We start from the raw sequence: 14,035 nt of genomic DNA on the forward strand, positions 1-14,035 counted from the left end.
AGATATATTACTCATGTAATGTAAACAGATATATTACTCATGTAATGTAAACAGATATATTACTCATGTAATGTAAACAGATATATTACTCATGTAATGTAAACAGATATATTACTCATGTAATGTAAACAGATATATTACTCATGTAATGTAAACAGAAATATTACTCATGTAATGTAAACAGAAATATTACTCATGTAATGTAAACAGATATATTACTCATGTAATGTAAACAGATATATTACTCATGTAATGTAAACAGAAATATTACTCATGTAATGTAAACAGAAATATTACTCATGTAATGTAAACAGATATATTACTCATGTAATGTAAACAGATATATTACTCATGTAATGTAAACAGATATATTACTCATGTAATGTAAACAGACATATTACTCATGTAATGTAAACAGATATATTACTCATGTAATGTAAACAGATATATTACTCATGTAATGTAAACAGATATATTACTCATGTAATGTAAACAGATATATTACTCATGTAATGTAAACAGATATATTACTCATGTAATGTAAACAGATATATTACTCATGTAATGTAAACAGATATATTACTCATGTAATGAGTTAGAAGAGTCACATCACGAAGATAAGAAGCGCCATCACCAGGACCACAACACTAAAATAGTCTCTAATAGTAAATATAAAGTGTGCTAACAAAGTATATGGTACATACAATATCTATAACTACATTCATCATTTTCATTGTGCGACAGAAAAGGGCTAAAAAGAACCAACCCACAATACGTATAGATCTGTTATCTATGTAGATTACCGCGCTGCTATCTGTCTTCTCTGATCGGAGTTGTTCTCCTTCCTTTTTCTTCTCCATCTGGTCTGGTCGGTCATGTTCATTTCTTCCTTTCACACACAAAAAAAAACGCAGGACGAAAAACCAAGTGGAAACTTTGCTTCCAGCCACCCACATTGCCTCCAGCCACCCACATTGCCTCCAGCCACCCACATTGCCTCCAGCCACCCACATTGCCTCCCAGCCACCCACATTGCCTCCCAGCCACCCACATTGCTTCCCAGCCACCCACATTGCCTCCCAGCCCCCCACATTGCCTCCCAGCCATCCACATTGCCTCCCAGCCACCCACATTGCCTCCAGCCACCCACATTGCCTCCCAGCCCTCCACATTGCCTCCCAGCCACCCACATTGCCTCCCAGCCACCCACATTGCCTCCCAGCCACCCACATTGCCTCCCAGCCACCCACATTGCCTCCAGCCACCCACATTGCCTCCAGCCACCCACATTGCCTCCAGCCACCCACATTGCCTCCCAGCCACCCACATTGCCTCCCAGCCACCCACATTGCTTCCCAGCCACCCACATTGCCTCCCAGCCCCCCACATTGCCTCCCAGCCATCCACATTGCCTCCCAGCCACCCACATTGCCTCCAGCCACCCACATTGCCTCCCAGCCCTCCACATTGCCTCCCAGCCCTCCACATTGCCTCCCAGCCACCCACATTGCCTCCCAGCCACCCACATTGCCTCCCAGCCACCCACATTGCCTCCCAGCCACCCACATTGCCTCCCAGCCAACCCACATTGCCTCCCAGCCAACCCACATTGCCTCCCAGCCAACCCACATTGCCTCCCAGCCACCCACATTGCCTCCCAGCCACCCACATTGCCTCCCAGCCACCCACATTGCCTCCAGCCACCCACATTGCCTCCAGCCACCCACATTGCCTCCTACGTTGCTTCCAGTCACCTACCCACATTGCCTCACAACTATCTACCCACATTGCCTCCTGCCTCCCAGTGCTATTGCTTCCATTCACCACCCCCACCCCTTGCCTCCATTCACCCCCCCACCCCTTGCTATTGCCTCCATTCACCCCCCACCCCTTGCTATTGCCTCTGTTCACCCCTCGCTATTGCCTCCATTTACCCCCCCCCCCCACCCACCCCTGGCTATTGCCTCCATTCACCACCCCACCCCTCACTATTGCCTCCATTCACCTCCCACCCCTCACTATTGCCTCCATTCACCTCCCACCCCTCACTATTGCCTCCATTCACCACCCCACCCCTCACTATTGCCTCCATTCACCTCCCACCCCTCACTATTGCCTCCATTCACCCCCCCCACACTCCTTGCCTCCATTCACCCCCTCCACCCCTTGCCTCCATCCTCCATTCACCTCCCCCACCCCTTGCCTCCATTCATCCCCCCACCCCTTGCTATTGCCTCCATTCATCCCCCACCCCTTGCTATTGCCTCTATTCACCACCCCACCCCTCGCTATTGCCTCCATTCACCCCCCCACCCCTTGCCTCCATTCACCCCCCTCCACCCCTTGCCTCCATCCTCCATTCACCTCCCCCACCCCTTGCCTCCATTCTCCTCCCCACCCATTGCTATTGCTTCCATTCACCCCCTTGCTATTGCTCCCCCCCCCCCTCTTGCTTCCATTCACCCCCACAACTCCTCTTTATTCCATATTGTGTCCAGTGCCCTAGTTTCACACTCCCCGCTCCCTAACTCCCCCATTACCTGGGAGCTGTCGGCTCACATCGCTGCTTTGGGGGCTGCCGTGAAGCGTCCAGCATCGTTGTTGCAGTTATAGGGACGCTTCCCGCCCGGCGTCTGCGGAAGCGTTCAGCGCATGACACTGACACTATCGCCAAGGAGAGAATTACTGGCGTCTGACAGTTGTTTCCTATGTGGAATTACTGGTTACATGGTGAATGGATGGATTTTATATTGTATGTAAATAAAGTTCTGCGGGTTTCTCACATACTTTGTATTTAGTTTCATCACTATTTTTAGGATCTCTGTTTGTTAAAACCTTCTCAAAAATTCATAGAACTGGGTAGGGCCAGTGAATCTTATCGTTTCCAGATGTTCATTAAAAGGGGTACTCTGGAGAAAACCACGTTATTTTCAAATCAACTGGCTCCAGAAAGTTAAACAGATTTGTAAATTACTTCTATTTAAAAATCTTAATCCTTCCAGTACTTATCAGCTGCTGAATACTACAGAGAAAGTTCTTTTCTTTTTTAATTTCTTTTCAGTCTGACCACAGTGCTCTCTGCGGACACCTCTGTCCATGTCAGGAACTGTCCAGAGCAGGAGCAAATCCCCATAGAAAACCTATCCTGACACACGGACAGAGGTGGCAGCAGAGAGCAATGTACAGCAGCTGATAAGTACTGGAAGGATTAAGAGTTTAATATAACAGTAATTTACAAATCTGTATAACTTTCTGGCCCCTGTTGATTCCCCCCCCCCCTCCGGAGTACTCCTTTAACTTATTGTCCTGTCATTGAACTTTTTTGTTTCATGTACTTTCCCCCCAGAAGGCTCCTGTCCTCACCACTGGGGCAGGCCATCCAACAGGGGACAAGCTGAATACCTTAACCGTGGGTGGTCGGGGGCCACTGCTGGTCCAGGACAATGTATTTATCGATGAGATGGCTCATTTTGACCGGGAAAGGATCCCTGAAAGAGTAGTGCATGCTAAAGGAGCAGGTGAGTAATAAATACGTCCATGGAGCCAGGGGTATTCTGGTATATATTGTAAAAATGTAAAAAAAAATTATACTCACCTACCGCAGTCCCCGCAGCTCCTGTTAAAGCTCCTTCTGGTCCCCGCTGCTCATCTCTCCTCCTTGCCTCTAAGACAAGATGTCTCAGCAGGACCTTCCCTCCCAGCCAATCACTGGGCACAGCAGTGTTCCATCTGGGTCATCCTGCTGAGACATCTTGTCTTGGAAGGAGGGAGAAGAGACGAGCAGGGGGGAGCCAGAAGGAGCTGCAATAGGGGCTGTGAGGGAAGCAGGGTAAGTGTAGCGATGGGAAACACTCGGTGTTCCCGGTGACCCAAATACTATCTTTTGTCAAGCTAGTTGTTCCCGTAGTGCAAATAAGACCTCTGGACACTAGGATTCTGTAAAAAAAACCTTAAAAAACATAACGGAAATTTTAAAATTTCATTGGCTGTCAAATGAATGGATATTTGGCCACTGTCCCTTTAAATGTTGCTTTTCAGCAGCTTTACTGGATTTAGCAATCTTTTTAAGCAAATTTACATATAATGTCTAAGATGCATTGGAGCTCTTCAGGAGACTGGGGAAGCTGAGTGACATGCATAACGCATGCCACCCAGCTTTCCCAGTCTCCTGAAGCCCCAGGCTGCTCATCCTCAGTGAACGCCTTACTGCAGCAGTACCATCATGCCCTCTCCCTGCCTTCGCACTGTTGCATTCTCTTTCCCTCACTCAGCCCACAATACATTTTCTCTTCCCTGCCCTCTCTGTCCCCTCTCCCTGCCCCTGCACAGTTAAATCATACTTTACCTTGACATAGATCCAGTGGCAGGATGTGCTGCAGAGATTGCCCAGGAGTTTTAAACATCCTTCTGCCGGACCAACATTGTGGTAAAGTATGATTTAACCGTCCGCTCCACTGTTTTACTCTCAGGCTGCAGAGATTGTCAGTATTGGAACATCCCTAAGATGTGTAACAAGTTTAATCCAAATAACACCAGCCATTTGGTATACACACACATACATTGGTGTATATATATATATATATATATATATATATATATATATATATATATATATATATATATATATATATATATATATATATATATACCAAAAAAAGGGGTAAGAAATCTCTTAGCTAGGAGCACCGCTTCTGGAGCCAATGTTGGGAGCTCGTGACGTCATAACCCGCGCCCCCTCATTATGTCATGCCCTGCCCCCTCAATGCAAGTCTATGGGAGGGGGCGTGACGGCCGTCACGCCCCCTCCCATAGACTTGCATTGAGGGGGTGGGGCGTGACATCACGAGGGGGCGGTGCTATGATGTCAGGAGCTCCCGGCATTGGCTCCAGCGTTCAGAACAGTTTGTTCCAAACGGTGAGCAGTGGAGTACCCCTTTAAATTTGGACTCCTAATAGTAGAAGTTTTTTGAACATCACTGCTTTGTGTCTTTTTGCTGCAGGAGCATTTGGGTATTTTGAAGTCACCCATGACATCACCCAATATACGAAAGCCAAAGTGTTTGACAGAATTGGGAAGAAAACAGAAATCGGCGTCAGGTTTTCCACTGTAGGTAAGAGTTTAGGGGATTATTACCCAAAATTATACCCTGTGCCTTGGGGTCAAGCCCATGCTTTCTTTTTGTTTGTTTTTACATACTTTGTGTCTTCTTACATTGCTGTTTTCCATTATTGATGGCAAAAGAGAATATTGGCACTAATGGCGCTCCGAAATCCTGCTGCAGCGTAAAGGGGTTGTCCACTCTGAACAAATATTCTATGTGCAGTATCAAAGTGGCTTTGTCAGGTCTTCTATTTGAGGGTGTATAGGATAGAGGTGTCGGGAGATAAGTAGTTTTCTATTGTTTGAATTAGTATTTCCATGTAAAAGGTGCAGAAGCTCTTTCTGCTGCAGATCAAGTGTACATTGACGTAGTTGCTTTTCACAGCTATAGTAGCTCATCCCTTGGGCTTTCAATCCTCCGAATAGAAAAGGCAACTGTACAAGGTGGACAACCCCTTTTAAAGATGCATCCGGGGGGAAATAGCCCAATTTTTGCCAAGATTTTGGAAAAAACATATAATACAGCCAAAAATGCAATTTTTGACCACAACCACAGGGGAGGTGTATGACTACTATATATCCTGATCACGTAGCGATAGCAGCAGCAGTATACAGATAGAGGTGGAGGGGAAGTGTATAACTACTATATATCCTGATCACATAGATATAGCAGCAGCAGTATACAGATAGAGCTGGATGGGAGGTATAAAATTGCTATATATATTGATCCCATAAAGATAGCAGCAGTATACAGTTAGAGGTGGAGGAGAGGTGTATAACTACTATATATATCCTGATCCCATAGAGACAACGGCAGCAGTATACAGATAGAGCTGGAGGGGAGATATATAACTACTATGTATCCTGATCCCATAGAGATAGCGCAGGAAACAGACAGAACTGTGAGGGGAGGCATATAATTACCATATATCCTGACACCATGGAGATAGCAGCAGCAGTATACAGACAGAGCTGTGAGGGGAGGCATATAACTATATCCTGATCCCATAGAGATAGCAGCAGCAGCAGCAGCATACAGATAGAGCTGTGAGAGGGAGGCATATAATTACCATATATCCTGACACCATAGAGATAGCAGCAGCAGTATACAGACAGAGCTGTGAGGGAAGGCATATAACTATATCCTGATCCCATAGAGATAGCAGCAGCAGCATACAGATAGAGCTGTGAGGGGAGGCATATATTTACAATATATCCTGACCCCATAGAGATAGAGATGTGAGGGAAAGTATATAACTACTATATATATATCCTGACCCCATAGAGATAGCAGCAGCAGTATATACATAGAGCTGTGATGGGAGATGTCTGGGAACTAGCAGGAGTGATCTAATAGGTGATTAGGTCATCCTGTAGTTCACAGGAACTTAGCTGACAGAGGACTGACACATTAAACACTGATTTTCTGTGGGTCAGACTGGTCATCACATGACCCAGTTACAGTAATAGGTGCAGCTGTTCTAGAATAAAACAGATGACACAGTGGGACTAGTGATGGTTGAGTTTACATAATATAGACAGAAAAAAAACCTAAACTTGGAATGCTTCCTTAATAAAATATACCTTGTACGAGTCCGGATACATGATATTCTTAGTTATTATTCATAAATTCATTGATTTGTTCTCTGTGCCCCCACAAGCTGGAGAAGCAGGTTCGGCTGATACTGTCCGTGACCCTCGAGGGTTTGCAGTCAAGTTCTACACAGAAGAAGGAATTTGGGATCTTGTCGGCAACAACACCCCAATATTCTTCATTCGGGACGCCATTCTGGTAAATGCCCATGACTATAAAGCAATGAACTGTTTGCCATGACATCCGACCAGAGAGGGCAGCACCATCAAGCATCACACTCAAGTTATGAGTCCGATAGAAATGATGCTAAATGTGACAAAACAATAGGAAAGGGTTGTACCAGAATAGAAGGAAGGCACCACTTTTATCCCAGACACAGTGCCACTCTTTTCCATAGTCTTTGTATGGTATTACAGCTCTGCTCCATTCAGGTGATGTAGCAATGTGTCTGTGTGGTGGCATGTGTAGTGTACTGACAGAGGGTTGTGACTGTAATTGAGTTTGTGACACCAGGGTAGTGTTAACCTCCACACCCCAAGGATAAGCAGCTTCCTGGGCCAAGCTCCCACAACTGGACTTTGACCTGACCTGGATGGCGGGGTGCTAGCGGGTTAGTGTAGTTACTCAGCACATGTGATCTCCACAGACTCCACTGACTTCTATGACTTTCACTGACTCTTCTCTCTCCTCCTTGCCCAGGACCTGACTTTGCACTCCTCTCCACACACTTGATATTGAACCTGTCTCCATTAGAGGTATGGGGCAGGTATGCTGCAGGGATGCTTATATTGTTCTGACTGATCTCACACTAACCGACTCCTCCCTGTCTACCCAGACCATGGAAATTAGGGCCGCAGTGATCACCTGACAGCTGTGCAACCTTTCCCTTAAAGGCACAGTAATACAGGATAAACAGCAAACATTGACATAAAAGATGGAATTTTAAATTCAAAAATGACAAATACCCTGGAATTTCCCTGTGGGCTGAAAAAAGACACCTGAGGCAACATCCATCTGACAGGACAGGCAGAGTAGTGTGTTCTGTACCGGGTCACCACATCTGTGCCTGTCTGTTAACGCATTTTTCTTTGGAAACCTCCTCCTTTGTGATATCCAAGACCTGAGGGGTGGGGACAGACATAAGTATTTAAAAAACACTTGGTGGGCCTTGGGCACTGGGTTGGCGACCTCCGATCTGCACCATCCTGGACAAATAGGTAATTACGATGTTCTCTGTGCAGTTTCCGTCCTTTATACACAGTCAGAAAAGGAACCCGCAGACACATCTGAAGGACCCTGATATGGTGTGGGACTTCTGGAGCCTGCGACCAGAGTCCCTGCATCAGGTGAGTGTGTGTGACTCTTTTAGTTTTTTAAAGTAGTACAATAATACAAAAACTATACAAACATGGTTATTGTTGCAAGAATATAGACCCGCAAAATAAAGAGAACATGTTAGTTTTACCATGCACTGTGAAAAAATAACACCCCCCCCCCCATAAAAGTTGCAAACATTTCCCCTCTAAAAAAAATATATATATATATATATATTTTTTTTTTTTGGTTTGGTTTCGCCACACAAAAATGAAAAGTGTCATTATAAAGTAATAATAGTGGCGCAAAAAAAAAAGACAAAAAATAAATAAAAATAAAAAATAAAGGAGATTTATCAAAACACGTGGAGAAGAAAAGTTGCCCAGTTGCCCATAGCGATCAATCAGATCGCTTCTTTTATTTTGTACAGGCCCTTTTAAAAATGAAAGAAGAGATCTGATGGGCAATTGGGCACCTTTTCCTCTGCACAGGTTTTGATAAATCTCTTAAAGGGTACCTTTCATTTAAAAAAAAAACTTTTGATATATTATAGATTAATATATGCAAGGGAGCAGTGCTGAGCTTGTCTGTGTCCCAGCTGCAGTCTGAGATTTGGGACTCCGGCATGTATCTTAAATCTATAAAAAAAGGCTTGCGGCCAGGACTGGTAGGGAGACCCCTAGTGGTCATTTTTCAAAGCGGAAAATTAAATAGAAAGAAGCATCATTTTTAATAACATGCTATTGAAAAGTTATTCTGCATACATTAATCTATAATATATCAAAAGTTTTTTTTAATGAAAGGTACCCTTTAAAAATATTTGGAGGAAAAGAAAACAAAAACGCAAAAATTAAAATTGGCTGCGGGCTCAAGGCCAAAATGGACTGTGTGTTTAAGGAGTTAAGCAGAGGCGTAACTTGTAGCTTATTGGCCCCAATGCAAAATCTGTAACAGGGCCCCCGTGTCTACCATGTGTCATTTATAATTCTGGTGCCTTCTTATGAGGTAAAAGTGTTTTGGGCCCAAGTGTGACTGCTTCCTCTGCACCCCCTATAGTTATGCCCCTGGGGTTAAGATATATTTTCATACCATAGACAAAAACTTTTCTTTTTTTCTCATTCCCAAGGTGACACTTCTGTTCAGCGATCGCGGCATCCCTAATGGGTTCAGGTTTATGAACGGGTACGGGTCTCACACCTTCAAACTGGTGAACGCCAAAAACGAAGCCGTGTATTGTAAATTCCATTATAAGGTGAGTATCCTGAAGTAGAGTCTTTAGAATTATTCTGTATTAGTAAAAAAAAGATGCACAGTAAAGCCAAGACCAATGGTCTCCGAACTGTGGACTTCCAGAAGTTGCAAAACTACGGATCCCAGCATGCCCAAATCTCTCTAGCTCCAAACAAGGGAAAGTAAAAAAAAAATATATATTTATTTATCTCCTCTAGACTGATCAAGGCATCAAGAATCTATCGGTAGAAGAAGCGGACAGGTTGGTGGTACAAGACCCCGATTATGCTATCCGAGACCTATTCCAGGCCATTGCTAAGAAAGACTTTCCATCATGGACCATGTACATCCAGGTCATGACGTTCCAGCAGGCCGAAGAATGTTCCTTCAATCCATTTGACCTCACCAAGGTAAGTGACGGCAGCTCTTCTGGTCACTGTGTACAGTGGGGATCAAAAGTTTGGGCACCCCAGGTAAAAATGTGTATTAATGTGCATAAAGAAACCAAGGAAAGATGGAAAAATCTCCAAAAGGCATCAAATTACAGATTAGACATTCTTATAATATGTCAACAAAAGTTAGAATTTATTTCCATCATTTACACTTTCAAAATAACAGAAAACAAAAAAATGGCGTCTGCAAAAGTTTGGGCACCCTGCAGAATTTATAGCATGCACTGCCCCCTTTGCAAAGCTGAGACCTGCCAGTGTCATGGATTGTTCTCAATCCTCCTCTGGGAAGACCAGGTGATGTCAAGCTCAAAGGTTTTAAATGCCCAGACTCATCTGACCTTGCCCCAACAATCAGCACCATGGGTTCTTCTTCTAAGCAGTTGTCTAGAAATCTGAAACTGAAAATAGTTGACGCTCACAAAGCTGGAGAAGGCTATAAGAAGATAGCAAAACGTTTTCAGATGTCAATATCCTCTGTTCGGAATGTAATTAAGAAATGGCAGTCATCGGGAACAGTGGAAGTTAAAGCAAGATCTGGAAGACCAAGAAAAATATCAGACAGAACAGCTCACAGGATTGTGATAAAAACAATTCAAAACCCACTGCACAATCCGTCCAGAAAGATCTGGCAGACACTGGAGTTGTGGTACACTATTCCACTATAAAGAGATACTTGTACAAATATGGTCTTCATGGAAGAGTCATCAGAAGAAAACCTCTTCTACCTACTCACCACAAAAATCAGCGTTTGAACTTTGAAAATTAACATATAGACAAACCTGATGCATTTTGGAACTATTTGGCCGGAATGAGCAAAGGTACGTTTGGAGAAGAAGGGGAACAGAATTTAATGAAAAGAACCTCTGTCCAACTGTTAAGCATGGGGGTGGATCAATCATTCTTTGGAGTTGTATTGTAGCCAGTGGCACAGGGAACATCTCACGAGTAGAAGGAAAAAGGGATTCAATAAAATGTCAGCAAATTTTGGATGCTAACATGATGCCATCTGTGAAAAAGCTGAAGTTAAAGAGAGGATGGCTTCTAAAAATGTATCATTTTTCTCTTCCGTCCATGCCCAGGAAGATCGGCTACAGTGCCATGGGTTGTAAACTTCTTGATAATGGACAATGGCAAATCTAGATCTCTGGAGATGGACTTGTAACCTTGAGATTGTTGATATTTTTCCACAATTTTGGTTCTCAAGTCCTCAGACAGTTCTCTTCTCCTCTTTCTGTTGTCCATGCTTAGTGTGGCACACACAGACACACAATGCAAAGGCTAAGTGAACTTCTCTCCTTTTTATCTGCTTTCAGGTGTGATTTTTATATTGCCCACACCTGTTACTTGCCCCAGGTGAGTTTAAAGGAGCATCACATGCTTGAAACAATCTTATTTATCCACAATTTTGAAAAGGTGCCAATAATTTTGTCCAGCCCATTTTTGGAGTTTGGTGACATTATGTCCAATTAGCTTTTTTTCCTCTCTTTTTTTGGTTTAGTTCCAATACACACAAAGGGAATAAACATGTGTATAGCAAAACCTGTGTTACTGCAATCCTTTCCTGTGAGAAATACTTAATTTTCTAGAAAAATTTCAGGGGTGCCAACATTTACAGCCATGACTGATATATATATATATATATATATATATATATTTATATATATCTTAATTTTTGTAAGCAATATACTGGCATCTTCACTTACAAGTCAAAGGCATGCAAGGATTCGTAGTTGTGTAATATCTGATATCTAAAGCGCCATAGATAATACATTATATGCCTAATACCAAGTACTGTGTAAACGGGACATTTTACACCATGATTTACTTCAGACTGTGGGAACAGAATAAGAATACGGATCTTGATAACAGTGTTCAAGGTTTTAAAGGGAAACTCCATGTTAGTCATGTGACCTTCAGGAAGCAGCTCAGTTTTTGCCCATGGATCAAAGGAGTTGCTACCAATGGCACACCCTCTTCCCCTCTGGGTCCCCCCCCCCCCCCCCCCCCAAATGAGGGCGCCCTAGGCGGCTGCCTTTTTTGCCTATAGGCAGAGCCGGCCCTGGTCTTCAAGCTGTAGACCTTCAGATGTTGTAAAACTACAATGCCCAACATGCCCGGACAGCCAACGGCTGTCCGGGCATGTTGGGCGTTGTAGTTTTGCAACATCTGGAGGTCCACAGTTAGGAGACCACTGCCGTAGATGAACTTTTTGGGCTTGTTTTTTTTCTGGTTATGAAACCTCTAGTCATCTACTGCTGCCAATTCTCGGTGCCAGGGATCTTCATGTTATTGATCCAAACCAAAAGATTTAGATAAAACCTTAATCTGGAATAATCCTCCAGATTCCTGTTGTGCTACATCCTAGGAACTTGTGTAAGATTCACATCTCTAAGAGGAACCAAAGCCACGACCTAATAAATGAACCCCCCCCCCCCCCAATAAACCAGAAAGAAAGCAAACCCCCTATGGATTCAACTGTGATGTCCCAGTACTGGATATAGTCCCGTACAGTACTTAGGCCCTGTCAGGTTGAGTCCTTTTGTGTCCTAGGGGCCCTCCTGTAGTGTCTCCCCCTTTGTGTTATCTATAAATTAGGTGTATTAGGTAGAAAGGACCTTTAAGGACCTTTGAGTTAGTCACATGATGTTGTTGTCACATGTTTGTTACCCGGGAAGCACCAGCTAACCAGGTGACCTGTAGCTTGACCTATGGGCTTCTGGCTCAGCCCCCCTTTATAAGAGAGGTAGGTACTACAATCTATCTCTTATGACTCCTGCTGAGATACAGTAAAGACCAGATGTCTCAGGGTCAGTGTCCAGCACATCTGGAGGCCTCAAGCCTAAATTACAGCCACAAGTCAGTAAGTCAAGTCATCTCTGTCTGCTGTCACTACCTACAGTCAAGTCAATTATAGTCAGCGTGGCTGAGTTGAAGTCTGTCCAAACACTGCAAATCCCAGCCAGCTGCATGGCCCCCTCCGTGTTACTGGTCACCTCTCTGGGATCCTGGCCTAGCTGTAAAGACTGTTACCATCTGTCTACCTCAGTAAAACTGCCGTTAACCCTAACCTGGCCTTGGACCATTACCCTACCTAACCTTGGGATAGCGGAGCTACCTTTGGGTGGTTAACCACGTACTAGCGTCACGAACATTTAGTTCATACCATCTGTCCCTGGGCTACAACATCTGCCCCATACATCTCATCACACCGCGTGGCTCACCACACAACCATTCAACCAGGGGGGGGGGGGGATTAATTTACTTTTCCAGGCCACAACATGGCGGCAGCAGCAGCTACATCTAAGTATTTACCATTTTTTATCTCAACACTGCCGCCCTAGGCACAGGCCCAGGGGTTCCTATTGGTAACTACAGCTCTGGGAGTATCTAGCACCAGCAGGGACCTACACAGACATTTTAGGGGGCAGGGGCTGAACTGAAAAAAGGGCACTTCCCATAATTATTTATATAAATGTCCACATAATAATGCCAGACTGCCCAGGGCACTTTTAGGAGTAACATCAAAAATGGCAGGGGCTCAAGCCCCCTTTCTAGTCAACCTGTGCACGTCTCAGGGCACCAGGTATCCAGATCACATGTGTGATGTCCCAGTACAGGATATGCATCTCACAGTCCTGTCAGGTTGAGTCCCTTCATGTCCCCAGGGCTCACCTGCATTGTACCCCTATAATCTGTATAATTGTAAATTATGTGTATAGGACCTTTGATATGGTCACATGGTTATTAGTCACGTGATAATGGTTGTCACATGTTAGTCACATTTTTTGTTACCCAGAGAGCACCAGGTGACCAGATGGCCCACAGCTAGCCTATGGGCTCTTTGCTCCGCCCCCTTTATAAGAGGGGGAGGTACTACAGTCACTTTCTTAGATCCTGAGGTCAAGTCCAGTCCAGACGTCTTAGAGCCAGTGTCCAGCACATCTGGAGGCCTCAGTAAGTCAAGTCATCTCTGTCTGCTGTCACTATCTTCAGTCAAGTCTATTATAGTCAGCGTGGCTGTGCTAAAGTCTGTCAAAGTCACTGCAAGTCCCAGCAAGCTGCGAGGTCCCTTGTGTTACTGGTCACCTCTCTGGGATCCTATCTTAGCTGTAAGGCTGGGTTCACACTGCAGAATTTCTGGGCAGAATTTCTGCCGGAGATCGAGCCGGTGGCGTTAGGACCGAGCAGACTACATTGCTGCCCCCATAGACGGCAATGCATTTATGGGTGGATCTTTTGAGAGATCTGCTCAGAAATACATTGCCATCTACTGGGACGGCAATGTAGTCTGCGCAGTCCTAGTGCCGCCGGCTCGATCTCCGGCAGAAATTCTGCCCAGAAATT

At 44.5% G+C, this 14,035-nt stretch overlaps 1 protein-coding gene across 6 annotated transcripts in view; it reads left to right on the forward strand.

The window, feature by feature from the left end:
- Positions 1–14,035, forward strand: part of LOC130277244 (catalase-like) — a 53,857-nt gene that overhangs the window by 14,213 nt on the left and 25,609 nt on the right. For 4 of the 6 annotated variants that reach the window (XM_056527711.1, XM_056527713.1, XM_056527714.1 and 1 more), the window contains exons 2-7: positions 3,347–3,518; positions 5,001–5,111; positions 6,763–6,893; positions 7,937–8,041; positions 9,136–9,261; positions 9,458–9,649. In XM_056527711.1, the coding sequence (XP_056383686.1) occupies positions 3,347–3,518; positions 5,001–5,111; positions 6,763–6,893; positions 7,937–8,041; positions 9,136–9,261; positions 9,458–9,649 (837 nt within the window). The remainder of the gene's footprint in view (positions 1–3,346; positions 3,519–5,000; positions 5,112–6,762; positions 6,894–7,936; positions 8,042–9,135; positions 9,262–9,457; positions 9,650–14,035) is intronic. The other 2 variants (XM_056527712.1, XM_056527710.1) reach the window with 1 other exon arrangement.

This window comes from Hyla sarda, chromosome 6, assembly GCF_029499605.1.
Source record: "Hyla sarda isolate aHylSar1 chromosome 6, aHylSar1.hap1, whole genome shotgun sequence".
Lineage (NCBI taxonomy): Eukaryota > Metazoa > Chordata > Amphibia > Anura > Hylidae > Hyla > Hyla sarda.